General features: G+C 41.7%; 1 protein-coding gene across 5 annotated transcripts in view; it reads left to right on the forward strand.

Annotated features, from left to right (window-relative positions):
- The window catches only part of CHID1 (chitinase domain containing 1), a 723,738-nt gene that overhangs the window by 454,453 nt on the left and 253,593 nt on the right, over window positions 1-15,692 (forward strand). For 3 of the 5 annotated variants that reach the window (XM_056526912.1, XM_056526913.1, XM_056526910.1), the window contains exon 11: window positions 15,401-15,424. The exons of the other annotated variants lie outside the window; for them this stretch is intronic. In XM_056526912.1, the coding sequence (XP_056382887.1) occupies window positions 15,401-15,424 (24 nt within the window). The remainder of the gene's footprint in view (window positions 1-15,400; window positions 15,425-15,692) is intronic. 5 annotated transcript variants of the gene reach the window in all.

Below are 15,692 nucleotides of genomic sequence, written 5' to 3' on the forward strand. Positions count from 1 at the left end.
CCCCCCCCACCCCCCACACACACCCTCCCCCCCGCCACTGCCCCCCCCCCCCCGCCACCGTAGAAAAAAAGGCGATGGCCCGCCGGGCATTTTCGGCAGTGGAGGCTTACGCTTTTTTAGCCTACGACTCCGAATCTGCCAGTGAGGACAAGGAAGATAATACATTTTTGTGTTCTTCCTCGTCCTCCTCATCATCTAGTAGTGATGATGAGTCCCCATGCGAGGCCAGGCACCCCCCATGAGAGTGACCCAGTGGCCGACACTAGTACGAGTGGCAATGCCGCTCGTAATAGGAGTCCCCCCCCCCCCCCCCCCCGACAAGTGCACCGGAGCCCCCTTCCGATGACCCTGTCTGGAGCCCCCCAGTGGGTTATCAGCCACGGATTCCTGAGTTTCTTGGCGACTCAGGAATCCGGATTGACCGTGCTGGCTTCACTGATCTGGACTTTTTAAAGTTTTTTTTCAGTCACAGCCTGGTCAATTACATGGTAGAGCAAACAAACTTGAATGCCCAGCAGTTCATTGCCCACCACCCCGATTCGCTTTTGGCCAGGCCCAATGAATGGCGCTCCATTGATGCAGCGGAAATTAGGAAATTTTGGGGCCTCACGCTGCATATGGGCCTGGCCAAAAAACCAAGTGCTCGTCATTACTGGAGCAGGCATGTCCTCTATCAGACCCCGCTTTACAGTATGGCGATGACACGGAGGCGGTTCAAAGCCATTCGGAAATGCCTGCATCATGCAGATAATGCGGCATGTCTGCCCCGAGGTGATCCCGCCCATTACCGGCTTTACAAAGTGAAAACACGGGCATGGTACAAAAAAGTTGCGGTCTACTTGGTACAGGTTGCCATGTACAACGCTTTTGTACTATCCCAGTACGCTGGAAACACAGGGACATTCCTCCAGTACCAAGAAGAAGTCCTAAGGTTCCTGATCTTTGGCGACCAGGAAAGATCAGCCCGGACTTCCCAAGGGTCTGGAGTTATAGGTGCCAGGATCGTCCAGGCCAACACTTTCCAGGTGTGATCCCCCACAGTGGAAAGAAGGGACGAACCCAGAAAAGATGCAGAGTGTGTAGCAGGAGGGGGATACGGAAGGACACCACGTATCAGTGTGACACTTGCCCAGATAATCCGGGCCTCTGCATAAGCTGCTTCAGGGAGTATCACACTTCCATGGAGCCCAAAATTTTCCCTTTTCAGTTTAATTTTCCATAATTTGACCAATGTACCAAGTCCAGAGTACATTCCAAATTGTTAACCTCCTAAAACCACTAAATTGCCCCAAAAAAACTGAAAACAAAAAAAACCTGATAAGACCTCTGGTGTGTTTTTTCAAAAATGGGTCATAGGTCACTGAGTCACGATCATCGGGGACTTTTTTATGTTGCCTCAAATGCGCAGCACTCTCTCTCCACCTGAGCGGGTGCACATTTGAGGCAACAGTTTAGGGACGGCCACACACATCACATTCCCAGAATGATGACTCAGAGCATAGGGTTTGGTGTGGGCATATTTTATTTTAGTTTTGGCTATGCTTCTGGGTCATCATTATGGGAATATATCCTTTTTTATTATAATTTATCATTTTCTGGCCCACTGTACCCCATATTACGGGCCTCTGTACCCCACCTGTATACGCCAGTTACGGCCCGTTGTCCCCCATAGTGTTCCCCTATTTTAGGGTTCAGTGCTCCCCCCATTAACGCTCCTTGAGGGGAGGTCCCACATCCTCTGCTATGAAAAGCTCAAGGCCCCTGACTGACCTCATGCCTATACCAACACCTGGTGCGCACCAGCGGAGCCAAAATCATCCAAAAATCAGGTATGTCCTTACTCCAAAGAAATGTATTTACAAATTGTGGGGGTTCTTTTCTGCTTTTAACCCTTGTAAAAATGTAAAATTTTGGGGAAAACACACATTTTAGTGAAAAAATTATATATTTTTTTTACATATGCAAAAGTTGTGAAACCCGTGTGGGGTATTAAGGCTTACTTTACCCCTTGTTACGTTTCTCAAGGGGACTAGTTTCCAAAATGGTATGCCATGTGGGTTTAAATTTTTTTTTGCTGTCCTGGCACCATAGGGGCTTCCTAAATGCAACATGTCCCCCCATTTCAGCAAAATTTGCAAATGTGACTCCTTCTCTTCTGAGCATTGTAGCGCTCCCGTAGTGCACTTGACGTCCTCTTATGGGGTACTTCCATACTAAGAAGAGATGGGGTTACAAATTTTGGGAGGTATTTTCTGCTATTAACCCTTGCAAAAATGTGAAATTTGGGGGGAAACACACATTTTTGTGAATTTTTTTTTTTTTACCAAGACCTGGTGTGCACCAGCAGAGCCAAAATCATCCAAAAATCAGGTATCGCCTTACTCCAAAGAAATGTATTTACAAATTGTGCGGTGTCTTTTCTGCTATTAACCCTTGTAAAAATGTAACATTTTGGGGAAAACCCACATTTTAGTGAAAACATTTTTTTTTTCTTTTACATATGCAAAAGTCGTGAAACCCCTGTGGGGTATTAAGGCTCACTTTTTTCCTTGTTATGTTCCTCAAGGGGTCTAGTTTCCAAAATGGTATGGCATGTGTTTTTTTTTTTTTTGCTGTCCTGGCACCATAGGGGCTTCCTAAATGCGACATGCCCCCCGAGCAAAATTTGCTCTCAAAAAGCCAAATATGACTCCTTCTCTTCTGAGCATTGTAGTTCGCCCGTAGTGCACTTCAGGTCAACTTATGGGGTACCTCCATACTCAGAAGAGATGGGGTTACAAATTTTGGGGGGTATTTTCTGCTATTAACCCTTGCAAAAATGTGAAATTTGGGGGGAAAGACACATTTTAGTGAAGAAATTTTTATTTTTTTTTACATATGCAAAAGTCGTGAAACACCTGTGGGGTATAAAGGCTCTCTTTATTCCTTGTTACGTTCCTCAAGGGGTCTAGTTTCCAAAATGGTATGCCATGTGTTTTTTTTTTTTTTTTGCTGTTCTGGCATCATAGGGGCTTCCTAAATGCCCCCCAAAAACCCTTTCAGAAAAACGTACTCTCCAAAATGCCCTTGTCGCTCCTTCGCTTCTGAGCCCTCTACTGCGCCCGCCGAACACTTTGCAAAGACATATGAAGTATGTGCTTACTCAAGAGAAATTGGGCTACAAAAACAAGTATACATTTTCTCCTTTTACCCCTTGTAAAAATTCTAAAATTGGGTCTACAAGAACATGCGAGTGTAAAAAATGAAGATTGTGAATTTTCTCCTTCACTCTGCTTCTATTCCTGTGAAACACCTAAAGGGTTAAAATGATGACTGAATGTCATTTTGAATACTTTGGGGGGGGGTGAAGTTTTTATAATGGGGTCTTTTGTGGGGTATTTCTAATATGAAGACCCTTCAAATCCACTTCAAACCTGAACTGGTCCCTGAAAAATAGTGAGTTTGAAAATTTTGTGGAAAATTGGTGTGAACTTTGAAGCCTCTAGTGTCTTCCAAAAGTAAAAACATGTCAATTTTATGATGCAAACATAAAGTAGACATATTGTATATGTGAATAAAAAAAAATGTATTTGGAATATCCATTTCCTTACAAGCAGAGAGCTTCAAAGTTAGAAAAATGCAAAATTTAAACATTTTTCATCAAATTTGGGGATTTTTCACCAAGAAAGGATGCAAGTTACCACAAAAATTTACCACCATTTTAAAGTAGAATATGTCACGAAAAAACAATCTCAGAATCAGAATGATTACTAAAAGCATTCCAGAGTTATTAATGTTTGAAGTGACAGTGGTCAGATGTTCAAAAAACTCTGGTCCTAAGGTGTAAAATGGCCTGGTCCTTAACCCCTTAAGGACGCAGGACGTAAATGTACGTCCTGGTGCGGTGGTACTTAACGCACCAGGATGTACATTTACGTCCTAAGCATAACCGCGGGCATCGGAGCGATGCCCGTGTCATGCGCGGCTGATCCCGGCTGCTGATCGCAGCCAGGGACCCGCCGGCAATGGCCGACGCCCGCGATCTCGCGGGCGTCCGCCATTAACCCCTCAGGTGCCGGGATCAATACAGAACCCGGCATCTGCGGCAGTGCGCGATTTGAATGAATGATCGGATCGCCCGCAGCGCTGCTGCGGGGATCCGATCATTCATAACGCCGCACGGAGGTCCCCTCTCCTTCCTCCGTGCGGCTCCCGGCGTCTCCTGCTCTGGTCTGTGATCGAGCAGACCAGAGCAGAAGATGACCGATAATACTGATCTGTTCTATGTCCTATACATAGAACAGATCAGTATTAGCAATCATGGTATTGCTATGAATAGTCCCCTATGGAGACTATTCAAGTGTAAAAAAAAATGTTAAAAAATGTAAAAGTAAAAGTAAAAAAAAAAGTGAAAATTCCCTCCCCCAATAAAAAAGTAAAACGTCCGTTTAAAGACCCCCAAAAAGCGTCCCCCAAAAAGCGTAAACATAATTTTTTATAGACATATTTGGTATCGCCGCGTGCGTAAATGTCCGAACTATTAAAATAAAATGTTAATGATCCCGTACGGTTAACGGCGTGAACGAAGAAAAAAAAAAAGTCCAAAATTCCTACTTTTTTAATACATTTTATTTTAAAAAAATTATAAAAAATGTATTAAAAGTTTTTTATATGCAAATGTGGTATAAAAAAAAAGTACAGATCATGGCGCAAAAAATGAGCCCCCATACCGCCGCTTATACGGAAAAATAAAAAAGTTAGGGGTCATCAAAATAAAGGGATTATAAACGTACTAATTTGGTTAAAAAGTTTGTGTTTTTTTTTAAGCGCAAAAATAATATAAAAGTATGTAATAATGGGTATCATTTTAATCGTATTGACCCTCAGAATAAAGAACACATGTCATTTTTACCATAAATTGTACGGCGTGAAAACGAAACCTTCCAAAATTAGCAAAATTGCGTTTTTCGTTTTAATTTCCCCACAAAAATAGTGTTTTTTGGTTGCGCCATACATTATATGATATAATGGGTTATGTCATTACAAAGGACAACTGGTCGCGCAAAAAACAAGCCCTCATACTAGTCTGTGGATGAAAATATAAAAGAGTTATGATTTTTAGAAGGCGAGGAGGAAAAAATGAAAACGTAAAAATTAAATTGTCTGAGTCCTTAAGGGGTTAAGGGGTTAATACCCTTTCTTTATATCCCACACTAAAATATAACATTTATTTGTGTTTTAGAACCAGTACTGGTATAACCAAAAATTAAAAACACCAGTGTTGCCAATCACTGATAGCTATGCAATATCACTGTATTTGCTATCACTTGGGCTCACGGCCCATGGACATTGAACATGTACTTTTTTTGTCTGCAGTTCAAACAGATGATAAAAATGGACCCGTGACTCATATTTCGCTCCTCTGATGAAGCTCTGAGGAGGGAAGTTTGTTGTATTGCTTCTAGAAACCCCATTTGGCTCTTTTAACCCCTTAAAGGGATATTCCAGGCAAAACCTTTTTTAATATATATCAACTGGCTCCAGAAAGTTAAACAGATTTGTAAATTACTTCTGTTAAAAAATCTTAATCCTTCCAATAGTTATTAGCTTCTGAATTTTTCTGTCTAACTGCTCAATGATGATGTCACGTCTCGGGAGCTGTGCATGATGGGAAAATATCCCCATAGGAACTACACAGCTCCCGGCACGTGAGTCATCAGAGAGCAGTTAGACAGAAAACAACAACTCACCTTCAGAAGCTAATAACTATTGAAAGGATTAAGATTTTTTAATAGAAGTAATTTACAAATCTGTTTAACTTTCCGGAGCCAGTTGATATATAAAAAAAAGTTTCGGCCTGGAATACCCCTTTAAGGACCAGGCCTATTTTGGCCTTGGACCAGACCAATTTCATTTTTGCATTTTCGTTTTTTCCTCCTCGCCTTTTAAAAATCATAACTCTCTTATATTTCCATCCACAGACCAATATGAGGGCTTGTTTTTTGGGTCACCAATTGTACTTTGTAATAACATCACTTATTTTACCATAAAATGTACGGCGCAACCAAACAAATATTATTTATGTGGTAAAATTTTGGAAGGTTTTGTTTTCACGCTGTACATTTTCCGGTAAAAATGACATGTTTTCTTTATTCTGTGGGTCAATACGATTAAAATGATACCGATGTTATATGCTTTTCTTTAATTGTACCGCTTAAAAAAAAATCTCAAACCATTTTAACAAAATTAGTATGTTTGAAATTGCCCTATTTTGACCACCTATAGCTTTCTCATTTTTCTGTATATGGGGCGGTATGAGGGCTCATTTTTTGCACCATGATCTTTAGTTTTTATCAGTACCCCTGTTGCTTAGGTTTTACTTTTTATTAATTTTTTATACATTTTTTGGGGAATAAAATGAGACAAAAAAGCAGCAATTTTGGACTTTAAAAAAAAAAAAAAACGTTTACGCCGTTCACCGTACGAGATGATTAACAATATATTTTAATAGTTCAGACTTTTAAGCAGGCGGCAATACCAAATATGTGTATTAATTATTTTTATTACGCTTTTTTGGGGGTAAAATGGAAAAAACGGACGATTTACTTTTTTATTGGGGATGAGGATTTTTCAAATTTTTGTACTTTTTTATTAAAATTATTTTTTTACTTTTTCTTTTACACTTTTTATGTCCCCATAGGGGACTATCTATAGCAGTCCTTTGATTGCTAATACTGTGCAGTGCTATGTATAGGACATAGCACTGTTCAGTATTATCGGTGATCTTCTGCTCTGGTCTGCTCAATCTCAGACCAGAGCAGAAGACCCCTGGAGACGGCCAGAGCCAGGTGAGGGGACCTCCGGCCGCCATGCTGGATGATGGGATCCCTGCGGCAGCGCTGTGGGCGATCCGATCATCCGTGCAAAGTTCCGCACTGCTGCAGATGCTGTGATCTGTATTGATCACGGCATCTGAGGTGTTAATGGCGGACATCCGTGCGATCGCGGATGTCTGCCATTACTGGCGGGTCCCTGGCTGTTGATAGCAGCCGGGACCTGCTGGGCATGACGCGAGCACCGCTCCGCTGCTCGCAGTCATGGTGGCGCGTAAATGTACGTCATGGTGCGTTAAGTACCACATCACCACAACGTACATTTACGTCCATTGTCGTTAAGGGGTTAATATAAATGGAAGGTTGTAGAATAATTTCAAATATACATGTGCTGGGGCATTACTAATGACTTGGTATGTGTTGGGCATGTATAGTGGACCTGGTAAAACAGTAGATGAGGCTTAAGAATGCTTAAACAGAATCTATAAAGTCTAAAATATATTAAATATATGCATGATATTGATGTGCCAAACAGACTGGTGGGGAACAGGGTCTAGAGACGGACATACATCATCCATGTGTACCAAGAGCATGCATAGGAATATAAGCCAAATCTTTATATAAGCGATGCAGTAAGGGTTGCACGCCCTGTCTCTGTTTTATGACAAGTAATCCTATTCTTTCTATGTGAAACGAGTTTTCAGTCCTTGCATGCTAAGAATTTGGCCAGAAATTCATTTATTCCTGTATTATGTATGTGACAGTGGCTGCTGTTAATCAATAGATATAAACACATCAAATGAGCGCCATTGCCTCTACCCTCCGAAAACTAACCGTCATAAAGAAAACCCAGGTTTAGCTGCGAACATCTAATATATTCTACAAGGATTACAGCCCTTTACTGTGATGTGGAGTTATTGGTGGAGAGCCTGAGTAGAATGTTAATGTCCTCAGCTCCCCATCAGATGGAGCTTTACTGAGCTGCCTATACATCACTCAGCACAAGGGCTGACTTTATATCCTTTAATAAACTTGCCGAGCACAGATATCACAGCAAGACCGGGGACGTGTGAGATTTAACTTACTTCTTACCAGCCTCGCTATGACCTTTTAGCCTGTTCTAGTCACAGATGAGTTGTACATGAAATATATGGGCCTTTAATTCCAATAACTATTGTACATACGTGTTGGTGTGCAACATATTTAAGCATTATACAAATCACAATGGTTGTGTGAGATTGTACTCAGAGGCGGTATTCTGGTTGGATTCAGTGAAAACTGCATCTCCTTTGTATAGCATCTCTCAATTGTTTTTTTAATGCAGAAAACAAGAGAAATACTAAAAAATATATATATTTTATAATATATACTATATATATATATATATATATATATATATATATATATATATATATTAATAGAAGACAATCTAATAAATTAACTATTGAAGCTCAGGGAACCCTTGCCTTGCCAGACATGATAAAGAAAGCAAGATAGAAAAACAAGGGGAAAAGAAGTGCACCTTATGGTAAAACTGATTTTTATTCTGTGGGTCAATATGATTAAAATCATACACGTGGTTACATGCTTTTCTTTTATTGTACTGCTTTTAAAAAAATAAAACAAATAAAAGAAAACAAATAAAAGAAAAAAAAATGTTTCTAGCAAAATATGTCCCGTATATACTCGAATAAAAGCTGACCCAAATATAAGCCGAGGCCCCTAATTTCACCCCAAAAATTGACTCGATTATAAGCCTAGGGTGGGAAATACATAATTCCCCCCCCCCCCTCTGTCATCATCCCGCCCTCCTCTGTCATCATCCCGACTCCCACTGTAATCATCCAGACCCCCCCTCATCCCTCCTGTCATCATCCAGACCCCCCTCATCCCCCCTATCATTATCCAGACCCCCCTCATACCCCCTGTCATCATCCAGACCCCCCTCTCTTGTTCTCTACTCACCTCCACAGTTGCAGCTGTTGGTCCTTCCCTAGCAGCCATCCAACGTCGCTGCATGGACCGTCCGACTTCCAGTGGGGAGGGTGAGCCGGTTTAGGCCATCCATCTTGACCGAGAGGCCCTCTTCTCCGCTTTGGGCTGGCCCCGGACTAGTGATGCTGCATTGACGCCGCCGCCTAGGGATGCCCCTGACGTCACGGATGTCTGCTGTGCACGGACGTCCCTGCACGGCGGCGTCAATGCAGCGTCACTGCAGCGTCACTAGTCCAGGGCCTCCTGGACCGGCTCACCCTCCCCACTGGAAGTCGGACGGTCCCTGTAGCATAGATGGGCGACGATGGACGCCCCGTACCATCCCCTCGCCACCCCCACCGGTATGCCTGCAAATTTTTTTTTTCCATCACTCGAGTCTAAGCCGAGGGGGAAGTTTTCGGCACGAAAATGTTGCTGAAAAACTCGGCTTATACTCGAGTATATATGGTATGTCCTCTATAACTTATTTTATAACTTATCTTATTTTTCTGTATATACGGCTAATTTTTTTTCTGGGTTCTGATGTTCTTATTGATATCACTTTTTATTGCAATTTTTCAGTAATGTGATGTGATCCATATAGGATCATTAACATTATATTGTAATAGCTTGGACATTTCTACATACAAAATGTGTTAATTTTGCTTTATTTACATTGTTTTGTAAAATGGGAAAAGGGGGAAATTTTTATCTTTATTGGGGAGGGGCTAATTCACATTTAAAAAAACTTTTTTTTTCTATTACAGGCTATATTTCCCCATAGGAAATTATAAGTCCCCATAGGGGATTATTTATAGCGACAATTCAATTATTACTTTTCAGTGCTATGCATAGGCATAGCACTAATCAGGGATATTGGCAATCCATTTGTACACCCTGACAGAAGACAGACGATACAAGTGGATCCAGGAAGAGCAGCACAGAGCTGTTAAGGGAATCTCAAGTTACCACCTTGACTCATCAGACCCCCCCCCCCCCCCATTGCACTGCAGATGGTCCAATGAGTGTTACTCAGCCCTACTGATGCTTTTGATGCTGTGATCATTATTGATCACAACATCTAAAGTCTATGAAGCGGGATCAGCTACTGGACATAGATTATACACGTCACAGTGCTTAAATGTTTGCCTTGTGCGCTAAATACCAGGCATTAAAGGTGTACATTTACGCACTGCATCCTCTAGGGGTTAAAAAAAAACTTTTGAAATGTCATGTCAAAACTTTTGATCAGTGTAGCTTTTGCTGTTACAGACTAGTATAATTTTGTTTTCTTTATAGAACATCTGCCTAGTGGATCCAGTACTGGTGATCACATATACTTAGTAGCTCTGTCCTGTCACCTTAAAGGGGTTCTCCACTGCCCTGTCTTCCGGAGCTCCGCTCGCAGCATCCGGAAGTTTATTACTCCGAACGCTGTGTGCGGGCTTCTGTGTTCGAGGCCGCCCTGACGCATGACGTCACGAGGGGGTGGGCGTGACGTCACAAGGGGGCGGGCATGACGTCACAAGGGGGCGGCCTCAAACACGGAAGCCTGCACACAGTGTTCAGAGTAATAAACTGCCGGACGCTGCAAGCGGAGCTCTGGAAGGCAGGGCAGTGGAGAACCTCATTAAACCTTTTATATTGTACATGAGAGATTGAGTGTTACTGACCATTGTTCAGATCAGACATGGTACATTACAAGCAGCTTTATACCAGCACTTGGCCCAACAGATAGGCTTTCTGAGAGTGGAATTTAAAGGGGCACTCCGCTGCCCCAGCGTTCTGAACATTTTGTTCTGAATGCTTGAAGCGGACGGTGGGGGTCGTGACATCACGGCTACGCCCCCTTGTGACGGCATGTCACGCCCCCTCAATGTAAGTCTATGGATTGGGTGTCATGATTGGCATGGCCTTGCACTCTCAACCCCTGCCGCCCGCACTCAGCGTTCTAAACGAACGCTGGGTGCTGCCCCGAGATCATGGGGGTCCCAGCTGGGGGACCCCCGCGATCAGACATCCCCTCTCCTTTGGATAGGGAATAAGATATCTAGGGGAGGAGAGTACCCCTTTAAGAGAACACTAGGGGAGGCATACACTCACAATATCAATCTAGTGTCAACCTTGCGATCAGCTGACAAATGAGCTTGTTGTCAGCAGATTGCTGGGCCTGTTACGCAGAGTGAATATTGGCCTATTTGGCTTATAAGCACCAGTTATATTAAGACCCTTAAACATGACTTGTATACAGCATGATCGACCTTTCCAGCCATTGGTTTATTTCTTTCAAAGGAGAAACAAGTGACAAATTTGGATGTCAGAACACGTTAATGGTAAATTTATGTTAATGTGTATTATTGTATGTTATGAGTATAACACTAACTATCTAGATTCCATGTATTGTACCTATTGTCTCCTGGGTCTAACACAAATCCCCTAGAGACTTCCTGTGTAAATTGCAAAAGCACCATCTTTCCTAAACCGATCACATCAGTCGGCGGGTAGATGCTAGGAGGGGAAATGATGAATGGATTGAATAAGAACAAGACACATCTCATATTACAGTGGTAAGGGGAAAAGATGCAGGTAAAGTGGAAAAAGGGCATTATCGTAACAGTATATTGGGTCGCTCTAATTGGTCCAGTTTTATGATAAAGCGCTTGAATCTGCTATTTTTTTTAGCATGCATCTTTCTCCATTGAGATTCTTAAACAGGTCATATATTGGCATAGTTTATTTCAAGCAGAAAACAGGGTTATTATTTACTCTGTACTGTGAAGACACTAGGTTGACATCTTGAGAAAAAAATCTCCTTTATTCCCACTGCTGTCAGGTTACATTTTCCTGCATCTTAGATGTTGGTAGAATAGTCTCTAGAGCCAGGCTATAGAAAGCAGATTTGCACCAATGCTTTCAAAACTCTGCCATAACACAATTCAGAGATATCGTGGCTTCATGAGTCTTGACCTCTGTGCCTCCCGTTAACTCTTATCTGCTGACAGTGGAATCGCTGCAGCTCATTGCTCCACATTATGCTGCTTATTCAGCAGACGTTGAGGGAGTTGAACATTAAAACCTGTGATTTTAAAAACCTGATGGAGCACACAAAATGGATTACTTTGTTGCTTATTGGTCTTATGTATCAATGATGCAGAACAGGCCTAGATAACCTGTGGCTTTCCAGCGTCCCATAAAGCTCTGCAGCATAAGGATATCACAACGTATTGAGACTTGTTGAGATACTAGTATTATTTAGAATGTTACAGGTAAGAAAGTTTACACTGTGATTTCACATGATTATTGTTCTTTAGCAAAGCTTTTTTTATTTTTTTTTATTTTTTTTTTTATAGGCCCAAAGAAAAATTTAAGGATTTGTCTAGGGATAATCTTTCTTTATATTATTACTTCTATTTTAAAGGGAAAAACACAGTCTGTTTACCCACACTAAATTCAATACACTGGGTTATATTATAGTGCAGATGAACTGCCGTAAAGCGAGGTGTCACTTACATAAATTGGTACAGCCATTTAAAAGTTATGCCTCCTGATAGCTGCATTGCTAACTGTCTTCTGGGTGCAATGGAGGCGAGGAGCCGGCTTGCTGAGCTCCCCTGCCTCCTCTATATGCCAGGCAATGTCTGCTCTTCATATACATATTCAATTTTCCTAGTGAGGTGAGAGCCTGCAACCACATGAGCGCTCTGCTATTGTAGCAGAGTGCAGGCGCCGTTCCCTTGCTGAACCCGATAGCAGACCGCTCACGATAGCTGACCGATCACGTGGCTGCAGGCTCTCTTGTCACTGGGACTAAGGCGTAAGAGTCATGAAAAGTGAATATGCATATGAAGTGCAGGCATTGCTTAGCATATAGAGGAGGCAGGGAAGCTCAGCAAGCCACCTCCCCACTTCCTGTGCACATTTAGCAATACAGCTACTGGGAGCCTTAACTTTAAAACACCTGGATAGATTTATGTAAGTGACACCTCGTTTTACGGCAGTTTACATGCACTATAACCCAGTGTATTAAGTTTAGTGCGGGTAAACAGACTGTCCGTTTCCCTTTAAAATAGAAGTGATACTCGCCTCTTCTGATTCCCACATCTGCTTTTCAGCTTCTCCAAATCCAACCCCCCTCACCTGTCATTGGCTTCTTCCTGGTTCCTGTTATGTGTCATCAGATACTGCCCGGCTTAGCCAATCATTGCCCACAGTGGTGTCCTGCCCTACTGAGTGATTATGTTGGCAGCTCTTGCAGCAATGACGTGACACTGGAACCAGGAAAAAGCACCGATGAGCAGGGACCGAATGCCATCAGACAGGCAGCTGTAGGGGATCGAGGCAACTATCTAAGCGAAAAGTTATCTCTTGTAACCGGTCCCCAGCACTTTAGGGGTTTATAGTCCACTCAGCACCATACAAATTTTCTTATTATAGGATTATTAAAATAATACAATAATGTAATAATGATAGTGGGAGCTATTTTTTTTTTTTTTTTTTTTTTTTTTTTAATCAGGTAAATTTTTATTGAACTTTTTCCAATAACAACACATAACAACAAAAAAAAAGAAAAAAAACAAAAACAATAATACATACAAAAATCCCCACCTCCCACTCCCACCCACAACAAACCCCCACCCACTTCCCACCCGCGTGTCTTCTCTTCATAAATAGCAATAAACAGCTTTCAGTATGAACAGTGCAGTACCATATATAAACATGTTAACATACAAATACGCAATGCGTCTGAAACGCCAAACTAAGGCATTGGCAACGGACTATTCAGAGAGCAAATAGACAATTGAAGCGTATAGGAGACATCAGTATACCAAACCGACTAGGTCCACCCCCAACAAATACTCAAAAACAGTCGAACATAAAGTAGAGAAGTAAAGATCAGCACACATACAAGCACAGAAGAGGAATAGGATAAAACAAGGATGTTCATACATCAGTGAGACCCTCCCCCAACACTTCCCAGCAATATATCCATGTGAGTTCTTCCAAGATACGTGGAAGCCAGGCCCGGGGTATCAATCCACGGTCACCATATTGATTCAAATTTAGAAATAGCCTTCCTCTTATGATACACACCCTTTTCCAGCCTGAGAATATGATTAAGCTTAGTAATGAATTCAGCGATAGTAGGAGGAACAGGAACATCCAACCCATCTAAGTAGCCCAATATACATGTTAGAGCCGTCAAGGGGAGCTATTTGTTTTATCTATTTACTGTATATCCTCTACCTTTCTAGCAACAGGATTTCGAATGCAGAGATGCTGCTCAATTTCTGATATAGCCATGGATAAGCAGGCCCAATTGTTTATATCCACTATAGCAGTTAAGAGTCCCTAAGGAATAATTTTAAGACATTGAATTGCTTTATATACATGTGATTTCAAGGCGTTGCTTTATGATGACATCCTCTTTACACATACCACATTAAAAGGTTTTCTGGGAATTTTTAATTCATGGTCTCTCCACAAGATAGGCCATCAATTGCTGATCGGGTGCTGACATCCAGTACCCTTGGTGATCAGCTGTTTGTTGCCTCGCACTATAAAGTGAATTGTGCCGGAAGCCTTGCCCAGTTGATTGGGTGTTTGGTAACAGCACCTATGCTTTCAGTCCTTGCACCATGCCAATTAGAGACTGATAGCCCATCAATCAAAAAGTCCCAGAAACCCTCTTCAAGACATAAGTACCTCATAAAGGGGGGGGGGGGGGGGGGTCTACAAAAAATGACTTTTGTCCACATGGATTCAGCCAATCTGTTTGTCACATATTCAGCCATTATTTGAGTCAGGTATGGTCAGCTCTGTTTAGATGGTGGATTTGTCTATAGTTATCTGTGTATGCATCCTATCAGTATGGACTAGTGCAGAGTCCCGTTAACTGGTGCCAGAAAGTTGAACAGATTTGTAAATTACTTCTGTTAAAAAGTCTTAATCCTTCCAGTGCCTATTAGTGGCTGTATTCTACAAAGGAAATTCTTTTCTTTTTGGATTTCTTTTCTGTCATGTCCACAGGGCTCTCTGCTGACACCTCTGTCCATGTCAGGAACTGTCCAGAGCAGGAGAAATCCCCAGAGCAAACAAATGCTGCTCTGGACAGTTACTAAAATGGACAGAGGTCTCAGCAGAGAACACTGTAGTCGTGACAGAAAAGAAACCACCAGTGTACTCCTTTAACTTCCTTTTATAGAGGTGCTCCAAATTGTTTTTTTGTTTTAGTTTTTAATTTAAAAACTACTAACAAATACACAAGGATAGAGAGTTTTTCTTTTAGATCACAAGTGGAAAGAAATGTGTACATCTAGATCTGTCTGTCCTATTGCCTCTATTGTACCATAGCTTTAATTATACAGCAAAAGTAGAACAGTTGTATTCTACAATATAGAAATTACACTGTTTCAAGTGTAGATACCAATGTAGACCTAGCTGGCAATGCTCCATTGTTTGAGAGAGAATTTGTGGCAGTCATTCACCCACATTGTTGTCTACTGAGAAGATTGAATCTTTATGTAGCATGCAGTTTGATAATAATAAAATGAAATGAAAAATATAAAAATTAATCGTATGTTCATTGTGGTTTTCCTGCTCCATTTCTCCTCCAGCCACTGGTCAGAGTCAGAGCCGAGGTGAGGTTATGCTCATTGGATAAAACAATGATATTTGTTATTTTTTAAATGGGCATTGTCATTAAAACTATTTTTTTTGCTATTGCACTCCTTATGGTAAATAAAAAAATCTTTCTAATGTACTTTGTTTAAAAAAAATGAAGTTTTCTATGTTTTATTTGTGTTTAATAAAGCTGCCACTAGGTGTCTCCCTACTTGTCCAGATCACATTTACCCCCACCCCAACCCCCCCCCCCCCCCCCCATTTCTTGCTCAGACTTTGGGCTCC

Source organism: Hyla sarda, chromosome 6, assembly GCF_029499605.1.
Source record: "Hyla sarda isolate aHylSar1 chromosome 6, aHylSar1.hap1, whole genome shotgun sequence".
In the NCBI taxonomy this organism is placed as follows: Eukaryota; Metazoa; Chordata; class Amphibia; order Anura; family Hylidae; genus Hyla; species Hyla sarda.